Raw genomic sequence first — 22,377 nt, 5'->3', positions numbered from 1 at the left:
TTACAATTAATAATCAACTGATCCTAATTAGGAGATATCTCCAAACAATGAAAGAGAAGCAGAAATTCCGAAAACAGTTACAATCATTTGTGTGCAGAATCATAAGGCTTAATAAATAAAAGTCTAACATTGGAACAGTCGTAGGTCAGGTATTGTGCTACCAAAAAAGTTACTCCTGGAAGATCAATTGGTAAAGATTTCCAAATGAACCCTCATATCAAATTCTCTCATCGCCCCGGCGCATTAATATTTTGATGGCCCAGCCTTTAATACTCCTCCACTCTAATCTCAACGCCAAACTGCTCATCACAACTGACAAGCTGCTCAAAGCCATCGCCAGAGCCGCCCACACGGGATCCAACCGCCAGTGGGTATTCACAATCCGTCCGTGCGAATCAGTTTTATGCCCGCTAACGATAGGATAAAAGACGCCCGCCGCAACGGGGATAAGGCAGACATTGTACACCGCAGCCCATAAGAAGTTCCATTTCACGCGTCGGAAGACCCGTCGACTGAGGGTGCAGAGCTCGAGGATGGTCCGCAGGTCGGAGTTAAGGAGGATGAAGCCGGCGGAGCTGACGGCGACGTCGGAACCAGAGGCCATCGCGATACTGACGTCTGCAGCTGCAAGGGCTGGAGAGTCGTTTGTGCCATCGCCGACGAAGCCGACGATGGTTTTCTTATTGGGGGATTTGCCAGTATGCGTGGAGAGTTCGTTGTTTTTGATCTTGCGAATGTATTCTGCCTTTTGGGTGGGTAGAACGTTGGACATGACGTTTGTGCTTGGGATGCCAATGGTGGAAGCCACAGCATGAGCGGTGACAGTGTTATCGCCGGTGCACATGTAAATGTCGATGTTGTTGGCTCGGAGTTGGCGAATTACGTCGACGGCTTCAGCGCGAATAGGGTCAGCAGTGGCGAAGACAATGGCAGGGACGAATTTTCCAGGGCCAGAGACTCTGCGGATAGAGAGGATGGCAGTGGAGCGTCCTGCCGATTGGTACTTGGATAGAAGATTGTCCAGGTAGTAAGTATCGCTGTCTGCCGCCATGAGCGAGCTCAGGAGACGCTGGTTCCCGATAGCAGCCTCGTATTCCACCGGAGTGTCTTCGGCTTCCTTTGCAGGTACTGTGAACGTTCCCTTCATTCCTTGACCGCCAATTTCATTGATCGAAGACGAAGTGACTGAAACTGAAGACCGATCACTGCAAAAGTCGACAATCGCTCTGGCAATCGGGTGAGTGCTACTCTCCTCCAGTGCTTTGGCTGCGGCCCACGCAACTTGCTCCAATTCCCCGTTGTCAATAAGTACCTCATGATCGGAGACCTTTAGAGTGCCTCCTTCGGTCAAAGTACCGGTCTTGTCAAATACAATAGCATCGAGACGGCTGGCCTCCTGGAAAGCTTCACCACCACCTCGAACCAGAATGCCACGTTTCGCAGCTAACCCACCGCCGACAAACAGGGCGGTAGGGGCAGCCAGGGCCAAACCGCAGGGACAAGCAACAACGAATACAGCAATCGCGAATTGGAGGGACCAGAATGTCCATCCTCCCTGAGAACTATCGAGATATTCTGGGGGAAGAGCACCAGATTCACCCAGGCCAACCCAGATGACGAAAGTGAGAATCGCGATAAGGGTAATAATAGGGACGAAGTAGCCCGTCATGACGTCCGCCACTCTCTCGACGGGTGCTCTCTTTGCTTGTCCCTCGCGAACCACCGCCACGATCTGATCTAGCATCGATGTGCTGCCCAGATCAGTAATTCGGATCGACACAGGCTGCCCGACATTCACAGAGCCGGAGTAGACCTTGTCACCGGCGACCTTGCGTACAGGCATGGATTCTCCAGTCAATGAGCTTTCATCAAACTTGTATGTATCAGTCCCGGTAACCACGCCATCTGCAGGTGGAGAGGCTCCGTGTGGAACGCTGACGATATCGTTAATCTCAAGAAGGTCGACAGGCACGCGTTGGATGCTTGACTTGGGGCCCTCTTGCTCAGCAGATGGGGACTCCACAACGAGCAGTGCTTCAGACGGGCGCAATTTGCCCAGCATCGAAACGGCATCCCCGGTCTTTGCCTTGCTGTATCCCTCTAGAGCTCTGCCTGCCAGGATGAACAAGGTCAAGAAGACCACCGTATCGAAATAGCTGGATGTGTGTCCTGCCTCGTGCTTGTCGCTCTTTGCATTGATAATCAGGACCGCCACAGAAGCAAAATATGCCACTGATGTTCCAGCGGAGATCAGCATGTTCATGCTCCCGAAGCGGTAGAACCTTCGAAGGAAAGGAACACGGCTGCCAGGCCTCCATAGGGCACGGATCTCCTTCAAAGCACGGGCATGGAAGACATCGGTGCCGTATACCATCACAGGGGTAGTCATGATAAGGAGGGCCCATTCCAAGCGTGATGCGGATCCTGCCCACATCGGCTCTTCGAGGTATTGTCGAACTGAGTTTGACTTGGGGACGACGGCCATCCAGACAATGCCGATGAGGAAAGTAGGTATCGCGACGATGAATGTAAACAGGAGACGAAGCAGGAGACGACGCTGCTCTTGCTTCTGCATCGCGCGAGAACGGTCTTCTATCGACGGCGGATGGTAAACACTCGCTTTGAAGGCATTATTGGACGCGTCAATGGCACTGAGGATGTTTCGAATGGTCATTTTGGGTGGATCAGGAGTGTAGGTAATCGTGACGATGGGTTTCTGAGTAGTTATTTGCTCTTCAACTTGGATTTTACCGGCTTCGAGGTTCCCCAAAGCCTCCATGACTGTCCCAGGACAATGGTGGCAGAACATCCCATCTACTTTAATTCCAATGGTTCGAGCTTTGGGACCACTCTCTGCACCTTCAGTGCGATCAATCGGCTTGCAGTCGATCACAGTGGCATCATAGCCGAGATCGTCGATCGCATCGAGGATCTGTTTAAGATTCCCTTCGCCCTCGAACTCAATCCTTCCCGAGTGGCTGAGGAGGTCGACAACCGCATCTGTCACAAAGGACAGGCCTTTGATGTCATGAGTAATCGAACCGACACAGGAGCCACATGTCATTCCAGATATGCTGAGGTTCGCGACGTAGAGATCCCGAGGTCGCGAGTTGAGAACCACCACTTCTTCAGCGCTTGCGTCATAGCCGAGATCCTCGATCCGCTCCGTGATCTTGTCGATATTCTCCCTTGGCCCACGGAAGGTAAGCGCAGCGCTATGGGTAACGAGGTTGACAACGATTGATTTGACAAAATCAAGTTCTTGGATGTGCTCCGTTATGGTATTGGAGCAGGATGCGCAGGTCATCCCGCTAATGCTGATCTGAGCAGTATACTCATCTTCGCCGTTACTTTTGACAGGCTCATGAGGAACGGGTGAAGGGTGCTTCCCACTCGACAGCGAAGATGACTCTATGCTTAAGATTGAACCCTGGGACATTAAAATCTGGTGAGCACGAATTTTTTTTTTTTTCTTTCTTTCTTTCTTTATTTATTTATTTATTTATTTTTTAGAGCCAATTAGAGGCTCCGAATCAAGTTGGATTTCTTACCTTTGGGGTTTGGGTCTTCTCCTGTTGTGTATCCTTGTCTGGTATGGCGTACTTCTCTTGTTCTCGTTGACAAGCATCACAGTTGGCTATGTGCCTCCTATTTCTCTCCCTTGTGCGGGTATCCATTGTGGACACTGAAAGACGGGACGACGGGCGGAGCCAGGAGCCTGTATTCCAGGAAGAGGTGTCGATGTCGATATCGTCTATGGGGATGCCAAATTCATTTTGCGTTGTTGCGTGGAAGACCTCGAAGGCGGCGTCGGTGAGGGCATCCACAAGCTCTGATGCCAGGAGCTTGGTGGAGTGCGAGATGCGGACTTCATGCTTGAGGATTGAAATATCGACCTGCGCAATGTGTGGTAAATGGCTGACGACCTCTTTTGCATATGTCACACAAGATGCGCAGTGGATATTATTGACCAGGAGAATAGTTGTGAGCAATCTCTGTCGGCTGTAGGAGGGCGAAGGGGCCGAAGGGCGAGTGAAATGTGGAGGAGGTGATGTCGCAGCGGTTTTCTCCGCCATGGTTCTCGTAAACCCCTTCTGTGCACGGAGCTTGTTAGATTGGTGATCCGAGTGCCCGGATCGCCAGCAAGTCAGGGGGCGCGCGCGCGATTGCAGAATCCGGCGGCGGTCAAGGGGCGAAAGCACGGATGAGAGAAGGTGATGGTGCAGCGGATGCTTCTTTTTCCGCCCGATGGACGGCTGAGTAGGTATGGGTGGAGATGGGATCAAAAAAAAAAACAAAGAAGTCTGCAGTATGTACAAGGACATACTACTCAAACAGCGGTTGTATATCAATATATATAAATATATATATATACGTTGTACAGAGTACGTCGTGCTACCAGCCACATGCACAAGGTAATGAATGTATGATGCATGCACACGTACAGGAGAATGCAGGACGTAGGACAGAAAATACCAACGGAGAGCTTGGATAACTCCTCGTCCCAGCGTGGGCAGACACGATATTTAAGCTGATCTCGATCTGATCATAGCATCTGAAAAGGAGCCGAAAAAAAAAAAAAAAAAAAGGGCGATAGGGGTGGCAAGTTGCGAGAGTTGTGCGGATTTGCGGTCAAATTGCGCAACGTTGACGCACAAATGCCGCAGGGCTCTATGGCACAAACCCAAAAGCTCGCGAGGCCACAGCAGAGCCTATCGAGAAGGAAAAAGAAAGAAAAAGAAAACAAGATGGGGTTTATAATCCGGTTCCAGAATCACAAATGCCCCGACGGTTGTGGCTTGTTCACTGGACGGGGAGACGGGACGGGAGTTGCCATGTGGGCGGCTATCCCCAGAGCCAGAAGAGAGTGACGTCCAAAAGCGCATGCCACGGAGGCGGCCGCTGTGACGGCCAATAAAGCATAAAAGCAGAGTGAGTAACCCAACTCCCATCTTGTCAACCAAACACAGGAGCCGTCGCCTGTCCGCTCCTTCAGTCTGTGTGTGCTCTAGCTAACATTCACCCGGGGTGATGGACCGCTTGGTGTAGCAGCGTCTCTGCGTTGGTCAAACCCGAGTTAACTACTCCGTAGTTAGTGTTGAGATGCAACCCCTCGAGATTTGAAATCAAAAAAGCAGCGAAGCCAAGTCGATCTCCGCGAAAATGGCTCGTACAGCTGACCAGCCAGCTGATGAATTATCCGGGCTAGATTTCTTTTTTTTCATATATATATTCTTTTTTTTTAAAAAAAAAAAAAAAAAAAAAAAAGTTAAATAAATAAAATAAAATAAATAAAATAAAATAATAATTATTAGGCGGAGTAAAAGAAGGTTTGGCAGCCACGCGGTTCGAACCCGGCGACCAACCCCGCCACCCGATCGGGCCTAGCGCGAGAGCCCGCAGATTTTCGCCTTTCGACTCGACTTTCACGCACGCACGCTTTGACCGTTGCACCACCGCCGCCAGCCAGTCAGCCCGCCCGGCGCCCGACGAGAGCCCGACAAACCACCGCCGCCATCCTCGCCTATCGATGATATAGCTCGAGGATACATTCCATACATCAGTGGTGATAGCTCTCTGTTTATGCGCCAGTGGCCGTTTTATTCCTACTGTTCTATCATTCAAGGGGACCGGAGCTGAATGGGAGGCCTTGCTTGTCCTTTCAAACACTCCATTGTCAGTAAAAACCCCCCTTGTCCTTGTGTTCTGATGGCAACGCCTTTTTTTTTTTTTTCTCTCTTCCCCTCCCTTCCCTTCACCTTGATACGTTCACAGTCATCCTCCCAAGCTAATACGTCGTGCCCGCCAGATACCAGGTGCTGTTCTTAGATTACCTTCCCCCCCCATGGCCAGCGTACGGCCAACCCGTCTTCCACCCCCCTCCAGGGCCGGCGTCCGACCCGTCGAGCGCCTCGCCAGTCTGAAAAATCCAACCCCAACTCCTATCCGACGCCCGCAGACCAAGCCCACCACCTATCCAAAGACCACCACCTGCCCGAACCCCGGCTGTCCAGCTCCGAACATCGTCGAGGATGACGGTCAGAAGGTGTGCTCCGGCTGCGGTACCGTCATCAGCGAAGCAAATATAGTCTCCGAAATCACGTTCGGAGAGTCCTCGTCCGGTGCCGCCGTGGTCCAGGGTACATTCATAGGGGCGGACCAGAGTCATGGCCGCAGCACAGGCCCTGGATTCCAGCGTGGTGGAGGAGTAGAGTCTCGAGAGATCACAGAGCAAAATGGTATGTCGCTTCCGTCTATATCTATCTATCTATCTATCTATCTATCCGTCCATCCATCCATCCCCCGAGCTGCCCTCATCCCAACCTAACGCTAGGCCACAGGAAATCGATACATCGCACAGCTATCTCGAGCTTTAAACATCCCCGAAAGTGCTTCCAAGGCGGCAGGACAGGTATTCAAGCTCGCAGTTGGCCTGAACTTCATCCAGGGCCGACGGACCAAGACCGTGGCCGCGATCTGTCTGTATGTGGCATGCAGGCGGCAGGACGGAAACACTATAATGCTGATTGATTTCGCCGACGTTTTGATGGTATGCCGTTCACTTTATTTTGAACTTGACGTCCGGAATTTTCGTATAAATGCTAAAAAGCTGAACTCAGATCAATGTCTTCAAACTCGGCCGAACCTACAAGGCTCTCCTTGACGAATTGCGTCTGGGTGGAAATATCTTCATCATGAACCCCATAGATCCCGAAAGCCTGATTTATCGATTCGCAAAGCAACTTGAATTCGGCTCTTCGATGATGCAGGTCGCGAGCGAGGCCGTTCGCATCGTTCAGAGAATGAATCGCGACTGGATGATAACAGGGCGACGGCCCGCCGGTATCTGCGGAGCTGCTTTAATTCTCGCCGCGCGCATGAACAACTTTCGACGCACCGTCCGCGAAGTCGTCTACGTCGTCAAGGTCACCGAGTTGACCATCCACCAGCGTTTGAATGAATTCAAGGCTACCGAAAGTGGAGACCTTACAGTAGATCAATTCCGCTCCGTGGACTTGGAAACCTCTCACGATCCACCGTCCTTCAGCCACTCAAAGGACCCTCGAAGGCTCAACAACAAGGGAAAGAAGCGAAAGGCACCAGAAACTGCTGCCGAAATCGAAGATGGGGAGGAGCCGGATCAGTCACCGCCGGCTTCAAAACGACCTCGTCGCGTTGATGCCGATGGCTTCGCCGTTCCCGATATTCCTATCGACCCGGCGATCTTAGGGCTGGAAATGCAAGATTCTCTCTCATCTGCAGACGGCAACGCCACTGCGGAGAGCAACTCTGGCGTCGCTGGAGTAGAGAAGTCCACCAATCAGCGCAAAGGCAGCAAAAGGGCACGACTCCCCGAACCCACTGAAGCTGAACTGGCCTCGGAATCCGCTCTTGAAGACGAGATGACGGCCCTCCTTTCTTCTGGTTCTTCGTTAGTTGCGAGTGCAGAGGCACCCAGGACTGCCTCTGCCTCCTCCTCTAAAGGACAAATCGTTCCCGACAAGCGACCCAATAAACCAGTTCCTGATAGCGAAGAAATCGACCCCACCGAGTTCGACTCGGACCCGGAGGTTCGATATTGCCTGCTTTCACCGGCAGAAGTAGAGATCAAAGAACGCATCTGGGTGCATGAAAATAAAGATTATCTCCGTGCGCAGCAGGCCAAGGCCCTCAAACGTGCTTTGACGGCTGCAGACCCGTCGGCTTCAGGCGCTGGCCACAAACCGCGAAAACGCCGAAAGGGCCGCATGGGCGATGTCACGTATCTGACCGGGGAAGGCGGCGATGGCGACAGAGCGTCATCACGCGCGTCCACCCCGGCAGAGGCAACCAGGCTGATGCTCGAGAGAAGAGGGTTCAGCAAGAAGATCAACTATTCGTTGCTGGAAAAGATGTACGAGGACGACGACATCGAAGTGAAGCGCCGAGACAGCGAGGCCGAGAGTGCTCGAAGTCGGAGCCGCAGCCAGAGCGTCGCTCGAAGCGTGCGGAGTTCCAGCGTTGCGTCGGACCGTGGGTTCGGTGGCTTGGGCAGCATCAGGCCTTCGGCGCGAAGGAGGATGCTTAAGGGTAAACACGCTGCCGGCGTCGCGGCGAGAGCGAGTGCTACTCCCGAGCCGAGCAGGAGACCAGTGCCCACACTGTCGGCGACGAGGATCACACCTGCTCCCCCCAGCCAGACAGAACCAGAAAAAGAACCAGAACCGGAGCCTGAGCCTGAGCCCGCGCAGCCAGCGAATCCTAACGAGGAGATTCTGGGCTACATTCCCGAAGCGGAACCCAGGGCGCATCCCGTGCCGGGCGATGAGGATGATTATGACGAGGATGAGGATGAGGATGAAGACGAGGATGACGATGACGATCGCATCGAAGCTGCATTTGCAGGCAACTATTATGGTGAGGGAAGCGATGGGGGATATGATGACGACTATTAGGAGATCGCATGTGAGATACGGATTACTCGTGTTTGTTTTTTGGGGCTCATCATCGCCTGTTTTCACATTTGACATTTATCATATTTGGTGCTGTACTTGAATGCGAGTTTAGCGAAATATGTGGATTCTTGATTCTTCGATGGTGTGTTTCCATAATTATGTACTAAATTTTTAAATAAAGCATCATTAATATCCCTTCAAGGAAAACTCTTTTTTTTTTTTTTTTTTTTGGACTCTTCTTGTCTCTTTTTCTTTTTGTTGGCTGTTTTCGTTTGTTTTGTGAATTCACCATGCCAACCAGTCGCAGGCATCAACTATGTAGTTAGTTAACTAACTAAACCCACGGGGGGGCCACCCAAATGCTAAATCGTAACAATCACCGGTTCCCTGCTCTCTTCATCAAGCAGGCCTCCCACGATCGAAGCATTCACAAAACTCGTCCTTCTCACATTCTCACGTCGCCATCCCATCCTCACCCACACCTTCACAAACTCACCCAGCATCTTTATCAGTCCCCAGACTCGATTCCCCCGCCCCATCACCACCCCTTCATACACCTTCTGCAACCCGTCAAACACCCCAACTTCCACCCCGTACCCCTCATGCACATGCCCAAACACATGCAATCCAGGCCTGCACCTCAGCCGCCACAGCTCGCGCAGTAAACTCTCGCACCCATACCCCAAATCAAGGTGGCCCCGCGGCGGCGCATGCGTGGCCAAGACATCCGTCCCCTCCGGAATACTTTCAAGCCAGAAGTCACCGCGGCGGGGGTACTGAAACGCCCAGTTCCCGTGCCTGGGAGAAAAGGGGCTCCCGTAGACGGAGATCTCGCGCTTGTTCTCTCCGAAGAATGTGAGCTTGACGCTGGAGCTTTGGAGGTAGATCACATCTCCCCAGACGAGCTCGCGCGAGAGCTGGACCAGGTCGTGCTCCTTGAGCGTGTATGTGGCGGGGTCTAGGGAGATATCGTGGTTGCCGGCGATGACGATTTTGTACTTGTGCGGTAGCCGATTGAGCCAGGAGATCGCCTCTTGGAGTTCTTCGCGGGAGCCCGATTGTGTGAGGTCTCCGGCGTGGATTAATATGTCGCCATCTGGAATGTGCGGTTGACAGTTGTGCGTGTCTGATATACACACGACGGTTACCGGGGAATTGAAGCTTCCCGTTGTAATCGTAGAAGCGGTATTGCTTTTTGGAATAGGGCGCAGGTTGTATATCAGCTGTGAGATGTAGATGATCGGGTTTGAGGCGAAATGCTGCCATCGAGTGGGTCGTGGCCGGTGGAGAAGAGCTTCAAGCCCTGATGGCTCGGTGCTAAACATTTTTTAATTCGGCTCAAAAACGGCAAAATAGGTACCTATCTAGCGCCTCTCCCAGCCAGCTATGACATTTGCACTTCCCCGTCAAGATTTCGGAAGCGCATCGGCGAGCATCGTCAAACAGATGCTAGATCATCGCCATAAGCCGGATGGAAACCGTTTCCAGGCAACCATTATTTGGCAGCGAAACGCCGGGTCTTTTCGACGGATTCAATCCATGATGAGACCCGTAACTACTCCGTATATTTCGAGGATTTCGGTTGACTAGTAGGAGGCTCTGTTGTTTTTGGATCTCCGGCGTATTTTGCTCTTGGCATCGCGCGCCCGGCCGCGTTCCGACGGACCAACAGACGCGTCCGCCTCCGACGAGCGAGTTGACGAAGCCCCTTCAGCGTCAGACTGGAAATAAATAAATGTATATATATATAATATTGAACGTATATAGCTTTAAACAATAAATCCATTTACACGTCGACAGCGAAAAGCGACAACAGCCGAAAAGTAAGCGACGCGGAGACAATCAAGGCGGTTCCAAGGTGATCAAACTTTACAGTAATAATATTGCCAATGGTAATGTTTTTCAGGTAATATGTGATAAATGACATCTAGAAAATAACTGAAATGGCAAGCAAAGAGGAAAGAAAAAAGAAAAGAGAAACGAAAAGGAAGTTAAAAGGGAAACGCAAACCTGAAAAGCAAGATTAGAAACTGAAATAAAACGCAGCGAGCAAAGACACAGACGCGACGATAGTTTTGTTTTTTTGGGCTTTTTCTTTTGCTTTTCTTGCTGCATGGATTAATAATACGGCGGATACGCTCTATGTCGTCGCTTTCGTCGGTGCTGAGATTTATCGATCGATTTCCATGGCCATTTCCATTCCCTCGTTCCCCATCTTGATTCCGTTTCCATTCATGTAAATGGTTCCGTTCAGTATTCCCTGGTCTCCAAGCAGTCGCTCTGGTGTCCGTTCTGCCGCTCTCATGACTTCTGAGCCTGCCTCAAAAGCGATGGGAGTGGATTGCAAGTTGTGGAGGCAGGACTCCCAGTTCTTGCCGACAAGTTGGCCCTCGGTGAGGTCTTCCGTGAAAAGGTAGAAGCAGGGTTGGTTGGCGCTGCTGCTGAATCCGTTCATAGGCATGTCGCAGATTCCCATGCCGTAGTTGTTGACTGGGTTGGCAGTGACAAGATACGCGTTGATGCCTCGGTGTTTAAGCAAGATCTGAGCGTTCTCGAGGAAGGGCGCGAAGTGGTTGTTGATGTACCTCTCCCAACCACGGACTGCTGCCGCCATGTCTTTGTCTTCGGTGCTCACCCGCTGCCAGCTTATTCCAAGGAGGCGAGTTGCATCATCAACTAGGGGTGTTTGTGGACCAGAGGTCGATGTGGAGGTGGAGCCGGCGCTGCTGATATTTCGATAGGTGTCGTTGTGGGATGAAGATTGGAGTTTGCGATGGATAGAGGCAGCAGCGATATCATCCCAGCCAGAGGCGGAGGAGTCGAGGCGTTGGGATTTGCGGCTGGGGAGGCCCGGTTGACCCGAGCCAGACGCGACGGCAACAGGGGGAGCGGCGGAGGCTTCGGCTTCAGCTTTTTCTTCAAACCAGGTGCCGGTCTGACTCTCAGCCGAGAGAGCAAGGCCGGTACGGGGATTCAAAAGGACCATGCCTTCTCCGTAGATCGGCTCTTCTGGAGTTTGGCTGCGAAAAGGCGGCTGCTGGGCTGTAGAGGGTTTGCTGGCGTCATCGTCGTTGGACGCGTTGAATTCGTCGTGGGATCGTTTTCGTGATGGGTTGGCAGACAGAGGCGTCGAAGATGAGCCCGACATTGAGAGACCGGAGCGACTGATGGAAGACCGGGGAGGTCCTGATTGGATGCCATTCACAGAAGTAGAGACGGAACCAGGATTGGGGAACTGGGGACGGCTAGGCGGGACGCTGGTAGGGTTGTTGGCGAGGATGTTGTCGGCATTGTGCAGGTATGGTGGAGATAGTACCATTGCTGGCCCGTCGGAATAAGTACTGAAGAGCAATCGGCACATGTTGAGCTATACCGGAGAGGATAGTGCCGGCAGTGAGGTGTGAAGCCGTGTATCTGGAATGTTAAGGGTGTCTTCAAAAGATCAGTTAGAAAAACAATATCGAATAACCTGTAAGAAATAAGAAACAATAATAATAAGCAATTGAGAGACGACGAGACGGCGGTCGTGTTGGCAAGGGCGCGAGAGAGGGCGTGGATAGGGCCGAGACGGGGTTGAGAGCTTGCTCCGGGGAGAGAAGAGCAAGTATAGACGATGGGGGAACAGGGCGTGGATGAAAGAGATTGACGGTCGAGTTGGACTTGGGGGAGGTTTGACAAAGGAGACAAAAGGCCCGACAAGGGCGGAGGGAAAAGTAAAAGGAGAGGTTTGGGTGAGGAAGAAAAAAGCTCAAGAGAGAAGAAGAAGAGAGAAGAGAGAGAGAGAGAGGAAGAAAGACGGAAGAAGGCTGAACTAAAAGATGGGGAAAAGGCGCTGATGATCGGAGCTAAGCCGGATGTGGCAAGCAGCCGGCGAACAGGACGGTACAAAAAGAGTACCTGACCTACCACGCAATCTTTGAGTAAAGAGCCGTACACTGCGAGTATAGGGGCTCCACCGGCAATCCAGCCAATGACCAACCGTGGATTGCGCCCTGTATTGCCGGAGTAACCAATCGCCAGCCTTACGCCAGGCCAATCAGATCCCTGTCTTTGTTCCTAAACAAGCTTCTCGGCACTAAATGCGCCAATCAGTGAGCTGCATTTACTCCATCCTTGTCTCTGCTGGGTCTTGGCACAAGCTGACCTCTTCCAAATGCGGCTAGCGCCAGGCTGCTCAGACGGAATGGGAAAGCCCTGCCTTTTTTTTCTTTGGAAGGTGCGAAGAAGGTCACCGGGTATATGAAGCTCCGTTCCGTTAGTCCATCGGAATTTCATCGGGCCGAGTGGTACAACAGGGGGCGCGGAAGGTCGTCACCAGCTGCTCAGACTCAGACTCCAGCGGCCAACGTCGGACAGTCGAACAAGCAATGCGAGACCGAAACGTCAAAGGGCTCTGTTGACTTCATTGAAAAAAAAAAAAGAGTACATAATACTCCGTAATGCTGTCTCTATTCTTGGAATAGGCGCGACTCTGAAAACCCGCCTTCAATAAAAGCACCTCTGTGTGCAGGAAATACATCAAACAAACGACATCTAACGGAAACCTTTGCTCCCTAGGACATGTGGCAAGAGTTAATACATGAGAGAGAAAATAGGAATGAAGCGCGAGCAGTGGATAAGCGTCATTAAAGAAGTATTAAAAATGACTTGAGAAAAAAGGAAAAAGAAGAATCAAAGTCAAGGACGTCAGCACCCCGACGTCTCTACGCGCCGTCGAAATGTTCATCGTATGGCTAATTCGAAAATCATTTGCTATATTTCATAATTTTTGTTTTCCTTTTTTTTTTCTTTCGAGAAAGCAATCACTGGAATAGCTGTTTTCTATCGCGAAGTGAGGAAGGAATTAAAGTAGGTGAGATCGAGCAACGATGCCTCTCTGTTTTTTTGGAGCTTGCGTGTTACCGATAACGTAAATCCTTCAACGTAGGGGATTCAGGGGAAAATCAATCGGAGTCCGCGATCAAATCACAGGTGTCCCAACGGCGCTTAAATTATGCGTGGTTTGCAACTGTGCTCCCTGGGATCATGCCTTTCAGGCTATTTGGGTCGTAAGGGCCTCCCAGCTGGACCAAGACACAAATGATCAGGAAAGCGGACACCCCGAAAATAATAACGCGGCGTCTGATCGGATTGGTGGCGCCGTACTCTGCCCAGGACCTGTTGGCTTGGCCGGCATACTCCTTGATCTTCTCTGTGCCCAGCTTATAATGAAGCAGACCGCCGATGGCGATGGCGTATCCGAAAAGCTGGAGCGCGGTCACCGGCGTCTTGTGCCACACAGCGGAAATGGCAACCAGTAAGATATCTTTCAGAACACCACACAGAGTCAGCACGAGTGAGGAGGTTTTTCCGATCTATTCAAAAACACTTGTTAGCCAATTTTCCCACAAATGTCCGAAAAAGGAGATAGGGATAAACCTACCAAGAACACAACCGCGACGTTTAGAAGAAATGCAACCATGGCGTTGGCGAGGAGGGTGAACAAGCCAGTCCTCTGGAAATGTTCCATGGTCACATATGGTGCTTCAAAGACCAGCGCGACGACGAAGTTCATCAACGCGCAGACGGGAGCAAAGTAGTAAAGGGAGACAAGCGGATCCATTTTGTATTCGGCTGAGCTCAGAAGGCGCTGTACCATGACGAGTCGGGTGGCTTCGAAGACAATACCGCCGATCTGGAAGAGGAACCCGACGAGGACGAAATGGATCTCGCCGAAGGAAGCAATGATGACTCCGATCACGATAAAGGAGACATTAAACAGGACTCGCATGTTGGGAGGAGCCATGCCCAGGAACCAGGTGCAGAGGAGAACGGCGACAGGAGTGGTGGCCTTGGGAAGAAGCATGTTAGAATAGAAAATCAGAGCATTCCAGGGGGGAAGAGAGCGAGAGAGGGAGAGGGGGAGAGAGGGGGAGAGAGGGAGAGTGTGTGTACGGTACCTTGAGCATCTGGATGAAGGCCACGCTCAAGTAGAGATAGGCCTTGTTTCCGCCGATCAGGCTCAGACTGAAAAAGAAGCCAATTGGGACGATCGCCCGTAGATAGACACGGCCTGTCATCTTAACCTTCTTCCGGCCATCGAGCAGGGTCGTCGTCCGAGCCAGGACCTGGGTCATGAAAGCGGCAAAGGCGAGATGCCATGTTGTGAGGATAATGGCTGCAGGGGGAGGGTTAGAGAAAGAAGAATGGTGAAAGTAACAGGGTGGCACGCACGAAATGCTAGTCAATAACATCTGTCAGTTAGCTCAGCGCATTGGCATCGAAAAAAAGAGACAAGTAAATCCATTCGCGGCAAGGACTCACGGAATCTATCCCGATCTTTGTCAAGCAATTCCTTATTGAAAAGGATCACGCTGGAGCTGAAGAAGATCCACGAACTGCGGGCCACACGAAGTCTCAGTGAATCAAGCGACACACACACACACACACACACACCACCACCAGAGGGGAGAGAATAGAGTAACCCGACTCACATGACATAGAAAGCAGGATGGAGCGTGGGCTTGGGAGGCTCTGTCTTTGTCGCCGCTGGGTCCACGGTCGGGAGAACGGGGGCATCGGCGGAAGTAGGGGTGGAGGAGGGAGAGGAGGAGGAGGAAGAAGAGGAAGCGGGTTTGTCTTCTCCGGACACCCGGGACTTCTCCTGCTCTGCGATCATCGAGACGGTCGTAGAAAAGGAACGAGCTTGATCAGCAATGAACCGTTGAAAGTCGAACGGCCGCGATCGAAGCAGGTTACTTTGACCGAATGCGCTGGAAGCCAGGGGGAAAATGGTCACAAGGGGATACGAAGGGGGAAAAAAAACGAGAGTAAAGAAAAATGAATATTATTGATGGAAGGGAAATTGAAGCGAGGGAAGGGAGTGCGTGAGGACGAGTTTCAAGGCAAAAAGTACCGGGAGGGATGCTTGATTGAAGTTCAGAAAGCGACTAATAATCTTCCGTGGGCGGTCAGGGCGGGCCTGGAGTTGCGTGTTGGCAGCAGCAAAGCGTGCCTGGTGGGACGGGGAACTCTCAGCGCCAAATGTTGCTCCAACATGCAGCGAAGGGAATTGAACCGACTCCTGCAGCTCTCTAGAGCCCTGTTCTCCGCCGGGGACAGGTGCGGCATCCATTAAAGGGACCCCTTACGGAGTATTTATTCACTGTTGCTTAATCTTTTTTTTTTTTTTCCCTTTCTTTTTGGCTTTTTTTTAATTAAATACTCCCGTACATAAGAGTGCTACAAGCAATGCTGGAGAACGATCTGAGATTACAGCCAACCCCTGGCCCTCCTCCAGCGGGCGCTGCGACCCCTATCTATCAGAGGTGCTTGAACTTCGTCCCTGAACCCACTCCCATCCACGGGCAGGCCTGTGTGTGTGTGTGTGTGTGTGTGTGTGTGTCTCACGGCGGTGGGAAATAGAACCTTTTATCGGGTGAGTCGCGTCAAGGCGCACGGTGGCCTGGGGATCGGCTCTCCAGAGGCTGCTCCACCACCCCACGGCTTCAGTGACCAGAGCTTACGCAAGTCCACTCTCTCACCCTCACCCTCACCCTCACGCATCACCAACATTTAAGTTACAGATGTATGATGCGTGTACTCCGGACAGTACGAATGTATCTCTTCGGCGTACCACGCAACAACTTTTCCGCTCCACCGCGACAGCCGGGCTGCTTGCTGCATGAGGCAATCCTCTCCTCCAACAGCACCCGGCCAGTTCAACCCGTTATCGGCATGGTGCCCATACTACAATATAGCAATCAGCCAGGAAAGAAACGGTGGAGAGTGGACCTCGTCGACGACTCCGTTCCAAAAGGGCAGATCCGTTGCCATCCAGGGTCGATCTGGCAAGCCGCACTCCCACTAGCCCGCAAAGGGAAATCATGCCGGCCGGCGTGGGCTTCTGAGTGGCTGATAATGAGCCACTGTGGATCCCTGTTCCCCCTTTTAGTGTTCTCGGTCAAAGAGGAAAGTCCCACATGTCATGCAGTGTAAGAACGCAGGTTAACGTATATGTATGTATGTATGTATGTATGGACAGTACGGAGGTATACCGTATCATGGGGAATTGCCTTCCATGGTTTAGCTCCCGCCTGATCAGGTTTAGCACAACATTGCTGCTTTCTGGACGATGTAAACCCCCTTCTCCTGCCACTCAAACATCTTCTCTCTATCATCCCAATTTTCTCTTTCTTTTCTTGTAAGTTCCACAAGTTTCTTTGGCTGTGTACGGAGTACGGAGTACGGAGTACAGTAGTGTAAACTCTCCACCTTTCTCTCTCTGCTCTGCCATCTTGTAGTCTCCCGCTCTTCAGCTCTGCCCAACTATAGTACTTTGTGGACTATTACTTTTTGTAAATACCAAGCAGGCAGAATTTATCACCCTTGATCAGGCCAACCAACCTCGTTGTGCAATTAAGTCTTCAGTTGTCGTATTTATCCTACTTTTCACTGCCTCACCTGAGCGTTCGAGTATTGTGGCTTCAGCATAGCGCCCTGAGCGCATATTATACTGGCATCGCCGAGAGACGCCCTTTGATGGTAAGTACTTTCGTTTGTGATTTTTTTAGCAAGTCTAATAGCTCATTACTGTAAAGCACATATAGAGGAAGATTTCCTTGATTTGAATCCTGGTCCCTTGAATTGTAGAAGTTTGGACGATTTGGTTGGCTGGGGCTCCAACGGAAACTGATCTGGGACTTGCCCAGCAACAAATGGTAAGCGCCCACCCGACAAGTACTTCATGAGCCTTGGAGCCTACTCGCTTCCTTTGAACATACAACCTAAGCAGGCCACAACTCTCTCGGTTCCCGTAATTCTTGGTATTATCAACAAACCGAGACGATTCATAACAAGATGCCCATTAAACAGCAAATTCAACCGTCAGCGACTCTGAACGCAACGCAAACAGAGATGGACTTCCTCGACTCCTCCTTCTTCACCAAAGCAGGCCATAAGAGCTTGCCAACCGCTGCAGAGGTTGGCTCCCTCTCAGAACAGTTCAACAAACATCCACGGCCCGCACCAGTTAAATTTGAGCATCTAAATCTTCTCGTCAAGTTTGGGCCGTCTGTGGCGGTTGAAGAAGCCCTAACTCTCCGCATGCTTCGAACCTCTTTCGCTGAGAAGATACCTGTCCCGGAGGTGTATGGTTGGAGAGTTTATCAAAATTCTGTGTTCATTTATATGGAGCTTATTCAGGGAGACACGCTACATGATCGATGGGATTCTCTCAATGAGCCGGATAGGAACTTTATTTGCGGCCAGTTACGGGAGATTATTTCTTCCCTTCGGCAAATTGAGCCAGATCCTTGCGACTCATTTATCGGTATGCACGTATCCCGCAATGTCTATCAGCGGAGTCGCTTACTGAGGTGTATGATCCATCAACCGCGCACGTTTGCACGATTATGTCTTCGCAACCATCCCTCAATCAGGACCTTTTAAAAATGTGAAAGCATTCAACGACTGGTTTTCTTCTCTGCCTCAAAGCTGGCTTCCTGATTCGAAGAGATATCGGGATCCTTATCGAGACTACCTACCAGACGATGGGGCCATCAGGTTGACTCATGGAGACTTGCATCGGGGTAATATTCTAATTTCACCAGCTGGTCGCCCACGTGTCCTTGCTGTAGTTGATTGGGCTCATGCTGCCTGGTACCCAGAATACTGGGAGTATTGCAAGGCCTTATACACATCAGACTATAAGGGGGAATGGCGCAATGTTTGGATTCCCAAATTCTTAACTGCGGACGAGGCTGAGTTCGCTGCTTTCGGTGAATACGTGCTGCAGATTGGAGCAGTATAAGTATTGATTTTGTACTTAGCCTTCTAAATTACATTTGTCATGATCATTTACCGAGCTTTTCTTTCCAATATCCTTCATAAGCTATGTACTCGAGTGTGCTTCACCCCGTACTGATGATTGACCAGAGAAACAATTGCTAAATGCCAGAAACCAAAATGAAAAATGGGATTTGCTAATAAGGGCCTCGTTAACCAGTTGAAACTCCGCAGTCATTCCAGAAAACAAAAATAAGCAACATGATTCAAATCCAAATAGGGCTAGCCCAGCATCACAATCAACAGTAACAAATATGGCATTTCACATCCGATTTATGCGCAAATTCCGAGTTCACTGACCCCTGCCTCGACCACGCCCGCCGCCAACGGGGTTCAAGCCAACACCGTGATTTGGAGGATCGCGTGCAGACTGAACAATCTGGATCGCATTTTCATTGATATATTGATGGTGGGGTGGTTGGCCAAGTGGCAAAGGGCCAGCCTGGAATCCTTCTGAAGTAGGTGTTCTGTTGATTGGGGAGTCAACCACACTGAACAGAAGGTTGCAAGTTTGAATCTTGTCTTCAACCAAAAAAGAAATCTTTACCATGAGGGATCCCATCCTCTAGAAGGACAGGTGCTGTCTTGTTGGTGGTTATAATTAGTTACTATGAATCAGGAATATACATGAGTTAGATATGAGATGTACTGGGCCTGTGATTTACAAGATAATTCACTTAATCATATACTTTTTATTGATTTTCAAATGTTGAGATGTGTCAGTTACACTCAAGATTTTGAGGATTTTCTCTTGAAGCATGGCTCCAATCAGAAGAATGATATAAGTTGTAAGAGATCTGATATGATCTCCTCTGGGAATCATGTGCAGTTTAAGCTTAGTTAAACAGAATGACTTAACTGAAGTTCCCACATCAAGAACACATGCCTGTAACTATTTGGACAGATAGCATGGCCTTCATAGTCTCTGACTGCATAAGGCCTACAAAAAATATGATACACACACACACACACACAGAGGAACAGCGTGATTGCTTGGTAGTTCTTGGTAGCAAAGGTCCTTTTTGCGCTTCAACCTTAAGGCGTCGACATCGTCTGGCTTGGTAGAGAACTTGGTCTGGGGTACAAATTGTACTGACACATTGGACAAAAATCGATGATAGGATGTCTCTATTTTCAACAAGCTGATAGAACTCTTCAACATGGAGCTCTTTCAATTGGAAAGGCACATGCTTAGCCAAAGGCAGCTCTGTTTCCGGGCCACTTCCCCAACAAGTCCGCCGGCACCTTCAATGTGGTGAACATCCTTTACTGAGAGGATCCAATTCGGCATTGTTGAAATTAAGCATCTACCCCAGAAGGGTCGCAGTGGATACTTGGTTCTATCCATGACAATAAAGTAGCGACCTCAATAGCTAAAAGGTTCTCCGGTATTTCCGGTCACGCGGACCTTTCTGGTAAACTGCAACGTGATCAACCATTCCCTGACCATTGCTAACGAAACGCGAACAAAAGACAGTTCGCCGGATCTCAGCTCAGCTCTTGGAGGTCGTAGGGCTCTGTCTTTTGATACAAACCCGTCTTTGATACTCATGATTAGCTGACTAGAGATGACAATCTCTCAACGTTGTACCTCCTCGGGGCCTCGAAAGTGTTCCCAGGCCGCAGTATCGACGGCGTGTTCTATCAATGAAATCGTCAGACTGAATTGCCGAGAACAATTGATCCTTGAACCTCTCCGGTGGACCGGTCGTCATGTTGAGCTACTACAATGCAGATTTGAAAAGCCGTCACTGGCACCATCGGTGATGGATTCTACTAATAAAGGCCCTGGTGACCGATTCGTGCGAGCCCTTGTTCATGCTGAAGAGTATATTTGGCGGGAGTTTAGAACTCGACAGATCCTTTCGTCTCCCGGATGCCCATTTACGGCGTTGTTAGTTTGCAAATTCTGCCTCGCAGCTTTTGTCCTGTCTGATTTCTAATTCTGGACATTACAGGAACAACCTTCCCTTCTACTTCGATCGACGCCATATCAGCGATCTTCCCTGTGTTGTCTTCTTTCCCAAAGGCGACCATGACCGCATGGCTAGGGGGCTTGTACCCGCTGTCGCTGCATATGTCGACCGTGCCCGCATCGATCACCTGCGCCTCGCTGAACTATACAGATACCAGGGTAGAAGACAGAGCGAACATGGCAGCACCCTTTTCAGACTCAAGTCAAAGGAGGTCACCTCTCCCGGACACCTGCACGACCCATACATTTTAGCGTTGTTAATAGCCATGGCTCAGCTACAACGGGGTGCTCTGCGGCGACGAAACCCTGAGAAGCAGCTTGATATATGCTCTACTTTTGCGGTATGAGCTTCTTTATTTATCATTCTCATGCCTCGAGCTAACAAGAATTATGTTAGTGCCGCGTATTATTGACTGATCTCAATGATAAGGCATGCATCCACCTCTTTACAGCTGATATCTCCTCCTCGTTTCTCCAGAAACTTGACCTCCCTGCGAGCCGTCCTTCCGCATCAGCATCACCGTTTGTCTCAATCCAGCATACAAAGATACCATATAAACCGTACAACACTTTCTGCGACCGTATTTCCTCGCTTCTGCTACGTGGATATCCGAAACGCGAGTCACGAGAGTGAAGAAATCCGACCGAGGTGCAAATAGCCGGCCGAAGTGTATGTTTTCAGATGCATGACGGCGCCCGCACTATTTCTTGGGTTGACATTGACAGGTGGCACAGCGCAGCGCAGAGGCAAAGCGAAACTATTCTCCTATATCCATATAGTCCTCTACATCTCCGGCGTCCTCTGAATCTTCTGGGTCCTCCAAGTTGACCGTAGCGCTGAATGCTGCATCCGCCCATGCTACCAAGGCGACTAGGTGACGCACAAAGTACTTGCGGCCGGCTACCTCACGCATATCAAACCAAGCCGTCGAGTCCACCATTAGATAGGTAGAGTGGTCAGAATTTGCGTCGGTTGGATGGAGTGTCTTGAAACAGCGAATGAAGTCATTCGTGATGTTAAAGTGGAAAAGTTTGATGTAGTACTTGACTGCCACGATGGAGACGATACTGGAAGTGACATCAGCTCGGAATGGGCATATGGGGGTGTGGGGGAAGGGGGGCGACAGGAAGACAATGACTGAATGACCTACTTCTCTGCAGATACACGCATGGTCTTGGAGAGTCTTAACGCAAGTGCCTCACCGACTATTTGTGCCAATAACTCATCGGACACAGTTGGACGACTGTCAGCTATCGCTTGGAAACTGCGTTTAGCTTTCCAATATTGCCACTTGCAGATTCTCTCCCAGATGCTGAAGCTGCACACCGCCATCATCGATAGCTTCAAACGGATGTCCCATACCAGCTTCCTCGCATATGAAAGAAAGTCGTTGGTCGCGATAATGTATGATAGGCAATTCTTTGTTAACCAGCTGAACGTAGTTGAGCACACATCGGATAAGGCAGCTCATGAACCTGACAGTGAAGTCCTCCACAAGTGGTGCTGATGATCTTTCCATGTAGCCAACGCTCGAGGGCAACGATGACGCTGTGTTGGGCGTCTCCGGGGGGCTACTGCCGATCTGCAGGTCCTCTGATGGAATGTACTCGCTATGCTCTGGCTGGTTCCGCTTCCGCACCAGAACATGGTCTTGGGCGGGAGCCCAGGGATTTTGAATATAAGAAGCCCTGGTAAAGATACGATCCCAAGCCCGCTGGCGACTTTGAAGTTGGTCATTTCTCGCAACACCTCCATCCGTCTCACCGTCAGGGAGCAGCCTATCACGCTCTCCATATCTCCAGCTTGACGATGTGCGGCCAAACCAAGGTCACCCACAAGTATAGGGACTGTCTTGAGGGCAAATGGTTGGTCGAACAGCCAAGCAAAGCGACCGATGTGGAAAGCCTTGTATCGAAGCCCAGAAGCAGGATAGCTAATGATAAGATTTTGATGGGGTCGTCAGTAAAAGCAGCACGAAGTTCGGGGTCACATGCACAAAACGGGCTTAAAACAGCGTCAAAAATGGGTCGCTCTGACTGGCTGCAGCCCCCACTTACAGAGGTACAGACACACGTTTTAAAACAGGCTGTGGCTCCGCCCTCCGCAGCGCTGATTGGTCTGTGGGGACAAGGTAGGTTGGT

The 22,377-nt window shown here is 50.6% G+C and overlaps 9 protein-coding genes across 9 annotated transcripts; 3 read left to right on the top strand and 6 right to left on the bottom strand.

Moving 5' to 3' along the window:
* Positions 1-217: 217 nt before the first annotated feature.
* Positions 218-4,408, bottom strand: D8B26_002998 (uncharacterized protein; the record flags this gene model as incomplete). Its single annotated transcript, XM_066124014.1, has 3 exons — positions 218-3,430; positions 3,552-4,094; positions 4,376-4,408. 3 exons carry the CDS (start codon positions 4,406-4,408, stop codon positions 218-220), a joined length of 3,789 nt encoding a protein of 1,262 aa, XP_065980089.1.
* Positions 4,409-5,808: 1,400 nt separating this feature from the next.
* BRF1 (transcription factor TFIIIB subunit brf1) lies at positions 5,809-8,663 on the top strand. Its single transcript, XM_003068710.2, has 3 exons — positions 5,809-6,239; positions 6,342-6,550; positions 6,621-8,663. Exons 1-3 carry the CDS (start codon positions 5,846-5,848, stop codon positions 8,433-8,435), a joined length of 2,418 nt encoding a protein of 805 aa, XP_003068756.1. The 5' UTR covers positions 5,809-5,845; the 3' UTR covers positions 8,436-8,663.
* Positions 8,664-8,797: 134 nt separating this feature from the next.
* Positions 8,798-9,760, bottom strand: D8B26_002996 (uncharacterized protein; the record flags this gene model as incomplete). The annotated part of the gene is made up of 1 exon (XM_003068711.2): positions 8,798-9,760. The coding sequence occupies one exon, from the start codon at positions 9,758-9,760 to the stop codon at positions 8,798-8,800; it is 963 nt and encodes a 320-aa protein (XP_003068757.2).
* Positions 9,761-10,182: 422 nt separating this feature from the next.
* D8B26_002995 (uncharacterized protein) lies at positions 10,183-12,186 on the bottom strand. The gene has a single exon (XM_003068712.2). The coding sequence runs from the start codon at positions 11,794-11,796 to the stop codon at positions 10,606-10,608; it is 1,191 nt and encodes a 396-aa protein (XP_003068758.1). The 5' UTR covers positions 11,797-12,186; the 3' UTR covers positions 10,183-10,605.
* A 1,240-nt stretch (positions 12,187-13,426) lies between these two features.
* On the bottom strand, positions 13,427-15,155 carry D8B26_002994 (uncharacterized protein; the record flags this gene model as incomplete). Its single annotated transcript, XM_003068713.2, has 6 exons — positions 14,909-15,155; positions 14,739-14,812; positions 14,649-14,654; positions 14,375-14,592; positions 13,858-14,265; positions 13,427-13,789 (listed from the first exon to the last, which is right to left on the bottom strand). The coding sequence occupies exons 1-6, from the start codon at positions 15,091-15,093 to the stop codon at positions 13,427-13,429; spliced, it is 1,254 nt and encodes a 417-aa protein (XP_003068759.1). The 5' UTR covers positions 15,094-15,155.
* Positions 15,156-17,273: 2,118 nt separating this feature from the next.
* Positions 17,274-18,225, top strand: D8B26_002993 (uncharacterized protein; the record flags this gene model as incomplete). Its single annotated transcript, XM_066124013.1, has 2 exons — positions 17,274-17,793; positions 17,876-18,225. The coding sequence occupies 2 exons, from the start codon at positions 17,274-17,276 to the stop codon at positions 18,223-18,225; spliced, it is 870 nt and encodes a 289-aa protein (XP_065980088.1).
* A 1,434-nt stretch (positions 18,226-19,659) lies between these two features.
* On the top strand, positions 19,660-22,088 carry D8B26_002992 (uncharacterized protein). The gene is made up of 4 exons (XM_003068715.2): positions 19,660-19,675; positions 19,734-20,154; positions 20,219-20,576; positions 20,633-22,088. Exons 2-4 carry the CDS (start codon positions 19,829-19,831, stop codon positions 20,867-20,869), a joined length of 921 nt encoding a protein of 306 aa, XP_003068761.2. The 5' UTR covers positions 19,660-19,675; positions 19,734-19,828; the 3' UTR covers positions 20,870-22,088.
* Positions 20,994-21,406, bottom strand: D8B26_002991 (uncharacterized protein; the record flags this gene model as incomplete). Its single annotated transcript, XM_003068716.2, has 2 exons — positions 20,994-21,303; positions 21,387-21,406. The coding sequence occupies 2 exons, from the start codon at positions 21,404-21,406 to the stop codon at positions 20,994-20,996; spliced, it is 330 nt and encodes a 109-aa protein (XP_003068762.2).
* On the bottom strand, positions 21,507-21,755 carry D8B26_002990 (uncharacterized protein; the record flags this gene model as incomplete). Its single annotated transcript, XM_066124012.1, has 1 exon — positions 21,507-21,755. One exon carries the CDS (start codon positions 21,753-21,755, stop codon positions 21,507-21,509), a length of 249 nt encoding a protein of 82 aa, XP_065980087.1.
* Positions 22,089-22,377: the final 289 nt, after the last annotated feature.

This window comes from Coccidioides posadasii, chromosome 2 (assembly GCF_018416015.2).
Source record: "Coccidioides posadasii str. Silveira chromosome 2, complete sequence".
Taxonomy (NCBI): domain Eukaryota; kingdom Fungi; phylum Ascomycota; class Eurotiomycetes; order Onygenales; family Onygenaceae; genus Coccidioides; species Coccidioides posadasii.
The sequence above is the reverse complement of the archived record's forward strand: the minus strand, read 5'-3'. Positions and strand labels throughout refer to the sequence as shown.